The following is a 14,397-nucleotide window of genomic DNA, read 5'->3' on the forward strand; positions in this document are numbered from 1 at the left end:
GGAGAGCCTGTTCCAGGGCTCAGCCACCTCTCTGGGTGAAAACTTTTTCCTAATAACCAATCTTCTTTTCCTTTATTATCCTTCAGAATTAAAGACCTTGAAAGCATGAACCAAGTGCAACCTAAGAAAACAGAACACAGAAACTACAAAAACAAAAAAGAAAATAAAAAGATTACTATTTACTATATGAAAGGTTTTTATTAGCTCCTGTAAGCATAATACAGGCAAGCTCCCCAGGGAGTGTTTTTGTAGTTTTCAATTCAAATTAATACTCCAAAAGAGGTATTATTCACACTCTTCAGTTGTATAAAAATGTCTCATTTAGAAAAAGTGAGCTGTCTTTTGAAGGGAGACAAACTGTGGGTGGAATTCAGTCCATCAATTTCAGGTATCTAACAAATAATTTTTGTCAACCCAGTTTCCATCTAAGTGGTTTAATGATATCATTTCATGTCTTAATTAGGAGCTGATCACACTTCTAATGAACTGGAAACTTCTTATTATCTTTGAGGTGCTTCAACTGCCCTTGTTTGAGAGAGGGACACAAAGCAAACAAGTAAATGGAGACACTTAAAGCAAGCACTGCTGTACTGAAATCTTTAGTGCCGGGTTCAGAGCAAGTGAGGGAGTGCCAATACTGTGCTTAAATGTAAACATTAAAGCTCTCTATAGATTTTAGACAGACACAGGCTCCACTGAGCCCCAGGAATTGAGGCATTTCTGACTATATACAGAACTACAGGGCTTTAAACTGGTGGTGATTCTTCTGATTACATCTGGTATCTGCCTGTTCCACCCACAGCAAAGGGAAGAGACAGGAAATGTGTCCATTTGCATGGACCAAGGGGCAGGGGTCATAATGCTGGCATTTTGTAAAATAACCCAGTGATGAAACCATTCAGGTGGGAAATGGAAGATTTGATTCCAGTCTCAGCACAGACAGGTCTAAATTTACAGTGTAGAGTACTAGTGCTGGGCTTTTTTAATATCAATTTTAAACACAGAGGTTTCAAATGCAATACAGCTTAATGTAAAAATGCACGTGTGTATGCATATATACACACACACACACACCCCTAAACATAAAATAGATATTCAGGAGAACTGAATTTGATGCATTTCTTCCCAAGTGAATACCATAAATGATAAATGGAATACCCTGGCTGATTCTGCCTTTGGTTCAAGGACTTAGTGCAAAAGATGACTTAGAAAGCATCCACAACCAGGAATGCAAGATGTAGCATTAAATGTTTCCAAGTTACATAAAACTTGCAGCCCAGGACTCTCATCTCCTAAGTGGCTTTTTCAAGAACTCATCCTCTGTAGAGAAAGTTAGTCAGCTGCTCACTGAAACCAATTCACAAGAGCTTCTAAGCTGATGATATACATGCATCTATCTCCCTAGAAAAGGAAACTCTAGGCATGTATGGAGCATAAGGAGTGTGGGGCGTCATTTAGAAATAGCAGGCAGTTTTGGAAAGGGTGAGGAACATCTTGACTTATCAAGGACCTGGTTAGGACTTAGGCAGAATGGTAACAGTGGATTTTTGCAAGTTTTCTGCATTTGTGAAGAAATGGCAGCAAACATTAAGAATCAAAGAAAGAGAACACTTTTACACTGTGAGGGTGAGCGAGCACTAGCACAGGTTGCCCAGGGAGGCTGTGGAGCCTTGAAGAGCCCCTCCTTCAGCCCTGAAAACATTGAAAATCTGGACACAGGCCTGGGCAAACAGCCTTGCTTGAACAGGGGGCTGGATCTGATGACCTCCAGAGGTCCCTTCCAATCTCTGCCATTCTCTGATTTTATAAATGTGATTTAAAACAATATTGGAGTTTTTAAAATTTCATTGCAGTTATTCTCATCTCTGTCTATATACTGAGAGAATACAAAGTCCGCTCAAAATTAGATATATGGTTCAGTTATATCAGCAGTAAATAAATACAAAATCAGACAATCTTTGTATACAGCAATGTAATTACATTAATTTCATAAGTTTTATACTGAGTAGATAATTTAATAATACTGGATAAAATATAAATGCAATACTCTGACAAACTTTTACTCACATTTAGAAATTCAGTCTACTTTTATAAATGATGAATAAGGTATAAATTTACAGTGGCTGGATTTTTTCTTAAAAGGCCTACCTGCTCCATAAACCACAGAGTAAACGATACGCTTTGCTTGCTCTCTATCAGCATGTTTCACTTGTTCAATTGGAATCCCTTTCCTAAATAAACAAAAAAAATCACGCATTTTCAGTTAAACTAAGTTGTTATCCCCACAGAAAACTTATTTAAAGTCAATAATAATTTAATAACTATAAAATTGTAAGATATGAATAGATGTACTTAAGGGCTTTTGTTGTCAGCCAGGAATGCACAATGTATTTACAAATTTTCATACTGATAGTCCATAGTAAATTAAATTATTTATTTTAATTTTAATCTTCCTCTTTCCTTTTCAACTAAATTTTTGGTTAGGAAAAATCCTACTACTATATCACTAGTTTTTCAGATTGAGGAGGATTTAATAGTGGCTCATGAGAAAAATAAATTATTTCCAGCAGCAGCATTTCTTCAAGATGTGAGGGTCTAGAGACTCAAAGCAGAAGTCTGACCTAAAGCTTGTTTAAATAAGACTATTATCAGGGCTTCACTAACAGAAATATCCAACCTTTTTTCAAGAAATGACTGATAGAAGCAGGCACTGCCTGCTCCATATGCCTTACAGAGCTCCACAATAGCAAAGCTCCATAAAACAGCAGCAGTGGCTGATTATGAACTCAAGAGTGCATCCAGATTATTCCCAGCCAAGTGTCCTCCTTCCCAGTTTCCATTCTCTCCCAGCTGACATAAAATAGTGCTACAAAATGCTAATGGATTTAGCAATGTGAAAAATGAAAAGCTATGACTCTGCAATCATCAAGAATGTGCCACCTATAGTTTTCCTTATCAAAATGCAGCTCCAGAAAGAATACTGAAATTATTGACAACTGAAAGCACTGAAGAATATTGATCATTTGGTTAAAATGGAGGATGTTGGGGAAAATCATACACTCACTGTCTGAAAACAAATACCTACAAAAATTGTATTTGAAACATGGAGATTAATTGCTATCAGAGATACTTGATGATATCTGCATCTTTTGGGAAAAAGTCTCCCCATGAGACTGTCAAATTTTTTCATGAGTCTGGTTTCTTTTTTAAAACCAAAGTTTTCTATGGTTTGTTACAAAAGATTTTTTGTCATGAAAGATGCTTTGTTGTGAAAGTTTTAGCTGAGGAGCTTTGAGAAAATGGTGTATTTCTCTGAATCCTCTTCAAGGAAAGTCTTTCACCACTATTAAGATGGAAACTTCTAGAAAATCAGCAGAGCCACAGATTTTTGCTTGTATACCTCATACACCGATTTTAGCCAAGCCTATGCTCAGTGCTGGTACAATTTGGCATTCTGAATGACCAACAGGCAGACACTGGATGAAATCAGATTTAAGCAAGTCTACAGGAGTACAGGCTTTTGAAGACGAAAAATAAAACTGAATATAATTTCCAGCCTTCACTGGACAAAAAGTCTTTGGTTTTGCAGAAGCTGGCATTGTTCCTTTGAATGCTACTAACTGCTCAAAGATGAAACAAAATTTTTCACTGCTCAGTTTAGTTGAGAAACAAGAGTAATTTAATAATGTTTCCACCTGTAATGAAGACTGTTCCCACTTAATCATTCTGCTTGTTTGAGAATCTTACAATTTACTTTCTTAGCTGTGGCAGGTCAAAAGTTCATGAATCTTTTGAATACAATAGGTTGAGATTCCCAATTGTACCTGAATACAAGGACAAAGTGGCAATAGGAGCTAATAAGTGCAGAATTAGGAAACTAGACATCATTAAGGATTTCCTGAAACAATCTCCAGCAAAAAGACTGCAGGAATTTCCTGAAGAACCTGGCAGAGAACTACACAGACACTTGAGAAAGCGTAGATCCCAAGGGAAAATAGAATCTGGTAAGAGCAAATATCACCTGAGGACCTTCTGACACACAACACTAAGACTGGGGAATGCTGAAACTGGAGAAACCCTAGAAAATGTAATACTGCTTTCCTAATACTGCATAATTTGAACTAGAGGGTTGGACAAGGCAAGAAATGGGAGAACAGCAGCAGAATTTACTTGCAGATTTACTGAAGTGAGAGACTAGAGACAACTGAGAGCAGTGGGTACATCAGCTGCTCACTTCACTGGAAAAGAAGGACTACAACAGAAAGGACACAGTGGGTAAGAATTGTGGAGACCTGTAGGGGAACACAGATATTCATCAGACCATGGTACTGAGGGAGACACAAGATGAGGCTTGCTGGGAGGGATTGGTGGTTCTAGAGAAATTTTAGCAGTGAAAGAAGTCATCAGAATTGGATTGTGTGCACAATTAGAACTGCTTCTAGAACTTTATGATTTTGCATTATTCAAGCTTCAGCTTGGAGGGCTGACTGGAAAAAACAGAAATAGTCTCATTGCTGTAATGATGACTGGCAGTGTCAGCATTCACAATAAAACCTTGCCTATTACAGTTATTGGTGCAGATGTACATGCATCATGTAATCATGGCAATCCAACAGTCACTTAGCATTTCCTGATCTGGTTAGTCATGAAACACATGGAAAAAATTAAAAATTCAGGGCTTAATCCCTGAATTTTTCCTTCAATATAATGTTACAATCAAATAAAATATTGAAGGAAATAAAGTATTTCCTTCAATGTAATGTTACAACCAAAATGGTCACTCAACACCTCCAAGCATGTCAGTGAGAAATGTGAGCACTGGACAGAGAGGCATTACATCTACCACTCTGAGTATTTGCAAATTTATGTACCACATAAAAGAATACATAATTATAAGGTATGAAATTGCCATATAAATCAAAACTGCTTGAGCAAACAGAAGTCATTAATCATAACAATTCTTTTTTTTTTCTAATAAATGCTTTCGTTCTGTTTGTATTGACAATTATTGGCTTCTACTAGAGTGTTTGATTCCTTCTGTAATTCAGAGAGGCATTCCTGCAGTTTGAGGTGAAGGCTGTTTATTCCTTTGAACAATAAAATTAAAGGGGAGGTGTGCAGTTTCTCAGAACTCCAGCAGCCATGTGAGAAATCCCCAGTGGGCTTTCTGCTTTATCCTGTTTCCTTTACAAACTAATTTAGGTTTGTGATAATTTATTTGTTTTAATGGGTACTGTGAGAACCTATTTCATGATAAAACCTTTATTTTGCCTTTGGACTCATCATGGAACACCCATGATATTGATAAAAAGACATTGTGATCTGCATGCTTGCATAAGTTTTTAGCAAGCCACCATCCAGGGCACGAAAATACTCAGTGCTGAAGCGTGGGATATGTGACATAAATCTTTAGTGGAAATGCATTTTTTTAAAAATAGATTTGAATCTGAAAAAGGAAGGTGAATGGGCATAAAATAGTCTTAGCTGCTGGGCAGTGATACTGAGGCTGTGACTCCAGCTCACCCAGCACTCTCTGTACAGCTGGACTAAGAAGACTGTTAATGCAATGCTATAGAAATTGATACAGAAAAAACGCTTAGGAGGGAAAAGAATTTGCTGTGGGTTTTGTTGTGGAAACAGCAAAATTCCTGAAGGCCTGCAGGAAATGAATATGCAGTTATTAGTTCTAGCATGAAACATATATTTTCCATTTTATTGCATCCTTCTCATTACTCTCTCTCAAATATGCTGGGAAAAGTTCAAGTCCATAATCAGTATTTTCACCATCTTCAAATCTCCAAATGTGCAGTATTTCACCTTCTAAATTCCTGTCCTTGCCTGCATACTTGTCTCAGGCTATTTCCACATCTCTGATTTGTTTGTCCTTCACTTTGTCTAGCACTGATTTGCAAGTACTTTGCCTTATAGTGCTTTATTTGATAGATATCTCTTAGGCAGAATAAAGAACAGCCCTCAGTGCTGGAAGACATGTTCAGATTGGCAAATCTCAGTATCCTGGGAAGGAGTTTGCAGAAATAAACAATCTGGGAAGGTCTTGAGGACAGCAAACAACTTGCAGCCAAAAATTGCAGAATATCTAACAAACACAGTGAGAGTAGAGATACACAAAGTCTTTAAAAAGGTGGCTCTGTGGCTGTGTGTCTAAAATGGAATAGCTGCCCAATTCTGAGAGTAAAAAACATGGAGAAAAAATTTTCTAACAAACAGTGAAGAAGGTTAACATGAAATTATGACTACGAAACAAAGTGAAGATATGAAACAAAAGGAGGAATATATAATTTATTAATTTTTATAAGAAAATACTTTGACTATTATTGTAATTTCTCCAAAATTCACTATACATTTTCATTTACTAATGGGATTTAATGGACTTCTCAAAGACTTTGTACTGAATTAAGTCTTAAGTCTTTAATACATATGAACACCACTTTTCTTTATAACCAAAAAAAAAAAAATACAGCAATCATTTCTGTAATTTTAACAAAGTTTAACTGTAAACTGGAATAATACATTTAATACAGAGTAGACATCTCAATAGATTAATTTTTACCTGTAGAGAATACTAAAAAAAAAATTACATGAATTTTAGTATACAGAAATGAGCTCACACAACATAAACACATAAAAAACCCATTAAGATTAAAGAGGCCACAGGGCATAATGTATGAGCAATGGCAAAATAAAACCTTGAGAACAGGTAGAAATGGGAGGAAATCAGTCTTAAAAGAATGCGATAAGACAATCCAGAATTTCTGGGAAAGGTTGTGTGGCGACGGAAGCCAACTGTTTATGCACAGGAAAAGGCAGAACAAACTCCTCAAACACAATATCTGGCAGGCATGTGTTGCCTTGATCTGCATTACACTCCAGCCAAGCTATGCTCACTCATAATAGCCACAAACCCTTGGCTGCTCTCTTGCATCTGCCAATTAATCCAAGTCCAAGCTGTGAATTGTTGATGTGGGAAATGAGATGGAGTGGCATTAAATTCATTTTATATGAGGTCATTAATGTCCAATAAATGAGTCAATGTATGAGTGAGTACACAGTTGTTCATCTGATGGCTCTTACAGCTTTTTATATTTTCATCAGTGAACTACAGAAATCTCATTTTCCATCACCTGTTGCTGTTTAATAGCAGATGAGAGTTTTATATTCTCTAAGTTTGTTCCTGGAACTTTGTGTTGGGATATGAAACAGGTACAGACAATTTATGTAATCGGTAAAATTAGAGAAGCCCAGTTTTACAGCAGCATCATCATTTGGTAGATCATGTAAATTCTGAAAGTTCATTTTTTCAGTTTAGCAGAACTTATATCTGAGCCAATCAGAATATATATAACAATGTATGTGAGTATTGAAGACATACGGAAAAAAATTGGCTACCTGTAACCCAGTTCACCCACCACTAATGCAATGAGCAAGGATAAACAATTTTTTTGAAAGCTGCTATTCCATGACTCATGGAAAATGCTGACAAGGCTCAGGCATACTCTGTCTCAGACATTTGTAAGGTAATATGCAGAAGCAAACTTGGAATTACTTTTGCCTGGCTAATCTCTGCTACAAAATACAGAAAAGGAAGAGGTTGGGAAACAGTTTCCCTGAAGACATTGTCATATCAAAATATATCACTACTTTTGTGTTGTATCAATCAAGAGCTAGACATAAGATATGTAAAATTAGCCCATCTTTTTTCATACAGAAATGTAAAATGTATTGTTTCTATGCTTTCTACAACTATGAGGCATTTACATAACTATGTTCAAAACAAAAAGTAATGAGATTATCTTTCACATAAGAGCATGGAGACAGCAGGATGAAAAATGAAGTTTTTCTAGACTGCCCAGAAAAGTGGAAATACAGTTAAAATACTTTTCTAAAAATAGGAAAGAAACCTCTCCACAGAGAAGCTGTGGACTCCCAATTTCTGCAGGTGTTCACAGCCAGGCTCCATGGGCTCTGAGTATCCTGGCCTAGTGAAGGTGTCCCCTGTCCATGGTAGGGGGCTGAAACTATATAGTCTTCAAGGTCCCTCCCAAAACAGACCACTGTAGGATTCTAGGATTCTATGAAAAAAAAGCATCTACAACCACGAAAATGCAGACTAACATCTCGCCAGAAGGGAAACAGCAGGCCAAGAGTAACAGAAAGACAAACATTTTGGATGTAACCTAAGTATATATTAGTTTTTTGTTGTATTTTTTTATCTATGTCACTTCTAAACATTTCTCATGTATGATTCAAAGGTTATGTCAAATGCCTATATTTGCAATTTTATCATTATCTGGTTTGCATTAAGATAAAAGCTTACAGAATAACACCAAGAAACTCCTCACAGCACAGGACACCAGGTCCCTCACTTCTCTTCCTCCTTACCTGAAGGGCAATACACAGTATTATATTTATATACATGTAAATTTAACCCCACCCTGGCATCAGGAGAGGCAGAGGTGTCTTCCAGTAGCCACTGCACATGCTGGAGGACCTCTGGCATGGATCTTCCACATAAATATAGGGGTCATGTAGTCATGGGTCAGAGGGGAGAGAGTCACAACACACATTTCAGGAGTTTAACATTGTGTTTTATTTAGTTAAGAAGTTTTTTAAAAGTTTTTATTTGTGTTCAGGTTCTTTGAATTAAAGACTACAGCTGTCAGCTTGATGTCATCCAACTCTAAAACATTTTTGTCATTTTGTCTCTTTTCCCTTTGGGTATGCCACCCTACCAAACCGTGGTTTAATTTATTTTTTATGTATTTAGCACAAGGAAAATCTTTATAACCCCTATAAAATACTTCTGTAAAAATCCAGAAGCACTTTCGTGTTTTAAAACTTCTTCCAATAACTAATCATAAAGTAATTTATTTTGTCTGAGCAGCCTCTGTAATCCACTGCATGAAGATTTATCTCATTAGTCCTCAACCTCCTTTTAAAGAGCATCATATTTAACTTTCATGTATTTTAAAGAAGATAAAAACATGACTTTGCAGTTTGCTATGAGGGTCAGAAGTCTTCTGTTGTTACATTTTAGAGTAGCAGGGAACCAATTGCAACAAGGTTATGTCATAAATTATAGCTATCATCAGTAACAATTTGCTGAGAGATTAATTTGGGACTGAAGTGATCCATTATCTTTATTAAGATATTTACTGGCATGTTGCTGTTTCAGGTACCAGATACTGAAGAGATAAATTAGATAGCACTTATTTTCAGTGCTCTTCATTAGAAAAAGGCCACTTAGACAATTTTTCTGTAAAAATGCACAGTTCTGGACATATGTCAGGTGGAACAGAATGTCCCTGACACTGACATAGGTACCTGAAAGAGCACACCTTACCCTGAAACCTTCACCTTTCCTCTCCTTCACCCTTATAGGAAAAAAAGAAAAAGGGCTTTCACCTCACATATCCATAGTCTTTTTTTATTTCTGAGCACGAGGGCAGTCTTATTTTAGGGTCTCTAGGCCTCTTAGTACAGTAGAGAAGGATGTCAGGGTAACTAACTCTTCAGGTGCTGGTGTGAGCATCGACAGTGATGGGCACCATCACTGAAAGAATTAAATGTTAATAGGTTAAGAGGTTTATGCAAACTGGGGTGGCATAAAATTTCTCAGAGGCTATTTGTATAAAACAACAGGGATCAAATGCACATTCATGTCCTTGGAGGTCGTTATTTATCACAAATCACTTTTCAAACTTTCCTTCAAGCAGCTTCAAATAGCTAACACAGAACAGCACCATTTTGGGAGATGACACAGGCAGCTGCAGCAGAGCATCAAATAATTACAGTTCTTGGACATGTCAAAAGTCCCATAAAGAAAGAGAGGGACCTTCAGAGCAGCCTTTAGATAAATACCAGAAAAGTGAAATAGAAAGAACAGAGTTCTTAACATATAATCAAAAGATGATAAAATGCCATCTCAGATATTACACAGAACAAAACATAGAGCTATCATATTGTTCCAACAATGTATAATTTGCTCAGGAAAAATAGGCAGGGGAAGAGAGGAGATGTCACATTACATCAAATTGCATCCACACAATACAGAAAAAAATAAGAGACAGACTTTGGAATATCTGGTCCAGGCAATCAAAATAGGAAGAAATCAGTCATGCTATATATAAGTGTCTTGAACAAATTCTGCAGAGAGGGATAAGAAACTTCCTATCCCATCTTTTTCAATCTTCTCTATAAACACCTCTTTCAGCTTAAATTTCTACTATGCCTTGGGTCAACACTGAACTAAAGGCAAAAATAAAAGTGAAGAATGAATTGCCGTGACATTCCTGATTTCATCAAAATTTAGCTTGACACTAGAGTTGAAGTTGAGTTAAATGAAATAAATGGAAATATTTTACTGAGCTCTGGAGTGTGCTCATAAAACAGAGCATTTTATCAAAGTCACTCTAGAAGGACATGACTGTTTGGAGATAACAGTTTCATACACAACAAAACCTTCCTATGAAATTAGCAAAGCCAAAAGTTATCAGACACCACAAAACAACTGAGGACTATCCAGCCTCCTCAGAGCTTGCTTTCTCTCTACTTTCTGTGTTATTTGTGGTGGTGGCAATTGTAAAAGTTTATTTTTCATTTACTCTAGAAGGCTAAGAAAGCATTTAATATGCAATAATAATAAAATCCCAATGTGACCTAAAATTAAGCTGTCTGCTTAAACTTCTAGTTAGCTGCCTGATCTATTTAAAGCTTCTAAAAACAAAAGCCATTATTCTTCGTGAAGACTTTATTCCCTCTGCTTTATCTGCCAGTCTAAACTAAAGCCACAGCTGCACTTCTACAAGGCAGTGTAAAGCACAAGGTGAAATTTCCACAGGTTGTCATATAGACTGTCAGAGTGCAAAGCAAGACAAGTGTTAAATTTCATTAATATCAACTATTGCAAATGAGCTTTCAAAACACATAGAAAACTGTTTGCTGCAAAAGCAACACTGTTAAAATATTCCACACCAACACCCATGAGGTGTTGAACTTGGAGCTTAAAACATTTTAAAACTCTGATACTGAGAAGGCAATCTGAACATCTTCCCCTTTTACCACATACAGGAGCTGCAAGTGGTACAGCCTCACCCACAACTTTTTTACCAACAAGTTATTAAATACCAGATTCATAATGAGAAGTACCTGTACATAGAACCTGTCCCTGAATATGTGACTTGATTTTCAAAATGAAATTGTGTCTCTCTTAAAAGCATATAAGAAATTACTGATTCCACATTTTTTGTCAGTATCACTCTAAATAAAGGTACAAGATGAGAGATATTTTAGCTATTGATCAGAATAGAAATTATATATATACTGCAAAAAATGCTTCTTCATAATCTGTTTCACCAAAGGAAAATAAGTAGAAGCCTTGAAACTAACTAAAAATTGTAACAGGATTATAAAACCAGTAAATGATGATGAAAGTAAATGATAATGAAAGAAATGTTATATTAAACCTTGGTGAGTGTCCTAGCAGGCAGCACTGAGCTTAGGACCTCCTGATTTACAGTGGATCAATACAGGCTGAGTTAAAGAAGCAAACTTCAGAGCAGAAGGATCACAACAGTCACACACTTCTAAAGAGAGACTTCAGCAGAGATGCTCAGTTACACTTATTTAAGGGGGCTGCCATGCAACACACAGGAAAACTTTTCTCCACTCTCTTCCAAGGATTCTAGAAGTAACCCTAAATACCTCCCAGTAAAGAGTAGATATGACTGTAACTTGTCTTAATACTGCAAAATTTTATATGTGCTCTGTGGCATGGAATGTCTCTTTATTTTAACTCCAGAAACAAAGATTTTGCCATTTTGCAATGGATGATGTGAAATGAATTAAAGCAAATTTATTTCAGACTTGACATTAAGTTCATAAAAAGGGGAGAAATTAATGAACCCAAGAGACCCCTAGAAGTTTAGAAGTGTCTGAAATAGCCTGGATTATCTAAAAAATCTTGAGACAAATATGAGGCTCTAAGAACCTTAAACTGCTATAGCTCATTATTTAGACAAAGAAAAAAACTAAAAGAGCTCTGCTTGGAGCAAAGGGAGCTGTGTAACCCTGTGGCTGCATCTTGTAACTCTGTGTCTGCTAATGGGGACAGGAGAGCTAAAGTTCTTCCTGTTTCCTTAGTGAAAATCCACCTGGATAAGCATGATTATTTAATTATTCCTTAATCACCTAACAAACACACAGGTGACATCTCTTGATTAATAATGACTCTGTTCAAGCTTGTTGATACTATTTTCATAAAATTAATATAGAAGGACAAATATTCATATCTGTTTAAAAACCATTCAGCTGCAGATGTGGTGCTCACTTCCCAGAAATCTATTTAACTTATCCCTGATTAACTGGCCTTTCCTCTTGCTATTTGAGTAGGCAGCCTAACTGAATTCCATATCTGCTATACCATACAGTTATATGAAATAACCTGAAAAAATACTATTTTGTAGAGGATTAATCTTTAATCTATTTAATACAAAGAATGTATTTGAAACAAAGTAGTATGAAATGGATATGGGCAGGTGTATATATATTTAGTCAGCCTACCACCAAGCATTTGTGCATACTTGACCTTATCTTTTTCAAACAGACCTAGTTATCTTTTTGTATGATTCAGCCCATGAGGACTTATTTTGATTAATTTCAGGAATATCCAAAATACCTCTGCTTATTTCCTGTGTTCTTCAGAACTCAGCTGGGCATCAGAAGATAGAGCTATTGTCAGGAAGTATCCTGAATTGCCAAGAGGCTGGAAAAACAAGAGTCCCTGTTTTGTCACAGTTCCTACCAGACCAACTGCCAGTATGCAACAGTTTGGCTCACCTGGCCATCACTGGATATGATCAGCTCTGTGAGCACCCTGCTTTGCAGGTGGTAAAGAAATAAAATTCCACACTTCCTGCAGGAAGACATTCTGCAAAGAACAAACCAAACCTTCCTTCACTGTCATCTTTTTATTCAAGGATGGCTGAACTTATTAAAAAAAAAAAAAAAAAGACAACCCAAAAACATAACAAAAAGCCTTTTCTCCTTTCAACATGCTAATTTCAAGCAATTCTGTGCTTTGCCTCTCTCTAGGCTTTTTCTTCAATAATTTCCAAAACCAGCATGTCAGTCTCTAACAAAACAGTTCAGAACAGATATCATCACCATGATAACACAGAAATATCAGCTGAGGAGAGATGGACTTTCATGTTCAGAACATTTTATAAACAGTCTACAGTTCCCAAGGTTATTTGACATGAAGTGTTCTGGTTCCTCTGATTGTGGCATGGATAGTATAAGCTTCCATGGGTAGCATCCTTCCATGTCTTAAAAGCATCAGCCAACCAAGCCTACACTATAAAAATGGAAAGAAATGTTTTTCAAAATGATTGGTGGTAAAGAACTTATAAATCCCTTGGAATTCCAGGATAATTACACACTTCTTTATTTTAGATATAAACTGCCATGGCTACAAAGACATAATGAGATATGTCCTCTTTTCTGGAGCCATTTTTTTAAACTCTCTGAAAGCCACACAGACTCAGGTGAACAATTATTATGTCCAGTACTTACTAGTAGGTAAATTCAATACCTGGAAGGAGCACAGGTATTCATGCTGCTCTCCATCACCACACAAAAGAAAGCACTAATAGCATGAATATGAGGGAACAGATGACAGATGAGAGAGAAGGGAGTATTTTGTGGTTTGGATCTTACAAAACTCAGATCTCAATGTGAAACAGGAGCAACTAGGCCACTATCAAATTCTCCAGCCTTCTTTCAAACACTGCCATGAGTGTAAGTATTGCACACAACTGCCACAAATCATCCTTTCACTGGTATAATCAGAGCAAATATCACCCTTAAAGAGTATGCACTACCTACCTTGTTACTTTAATTCACCATCAGGACTTTATATGTACAGGTTAAATTACAGTTCAGAGCAAGAAATTGATACTTTAAAGAGGATACCCATTTTCATACTGGAATGGCAGCAGTTACCAGATCATTATACCTTTTAATACACAACACATCTGTATACTGAAAAGTATTAGAGCTATTTCTCTACTATATAGTAATACATAAGTATTTTTAATAGAGATTATTTAAATTTCTCTACTCTCCTATTCTTTTAGCTTTTAGAATTTAAGGAAAACTCACTGCATACAGGTAAACTTATTGTGTGTTCTCTGATTTCTGTACTGAAAAAGAATTAGAGTACAGCTGTTTAACAATGTTATCTATTAAAGGCATTTTTCTGAGGCATAGACCAACTTGGATATCATTACACTGGATCTACAGACAATCTATAGCACAGAATATATGACAGAAAATAGCCAGGTAATTTATCACTGCATGGGAATGTTTGTGCACAGGGAC

The 14,397-nt window shown here is 36.4% G+C and overlaps 1 protein-coding gene across 1 annotated transcript in view; it reads right to left on the reverse strand.

Moving 5' to 3' along the window:
• POLN (DNA polymerase nu) overlaps window positions 1-14,397 on the reverse strand; it is an 88,422-nt gene that overhangs the window by 31,227 nt on the left and 42,798 nt on the right. The window contains exon 18 of the mRNA XM_041458410.1: window positions 2,149-2,231. Coding sequence (XP_041314344.1) covers window positions 2,149-2,231 — 83 coding nt within the window. The remainder of the gene's footprint in view (window positions 1-2,148; window positions 2,232-14,397) is intronic.

The sequence above is a fragment of the Pyrgilauda ruficollis genome, unplaced genomic scaffold, assembly GCF_017590135.1.
Source record: "Pyrgilauda ruficollis isolate IOZ18807 unplaced genomic scaffold, ASM1759013v1 scaffold1, whole genome shotgun sequence".
In the NCBI taxonomy this organism is placed as follows: domain Eukaryota; kingdom Metazoa; phylum Chordata; class Aves; order Passeriformes; family Passeridae; genus Pyrgilauda; species Pyrgilauda ruficollis.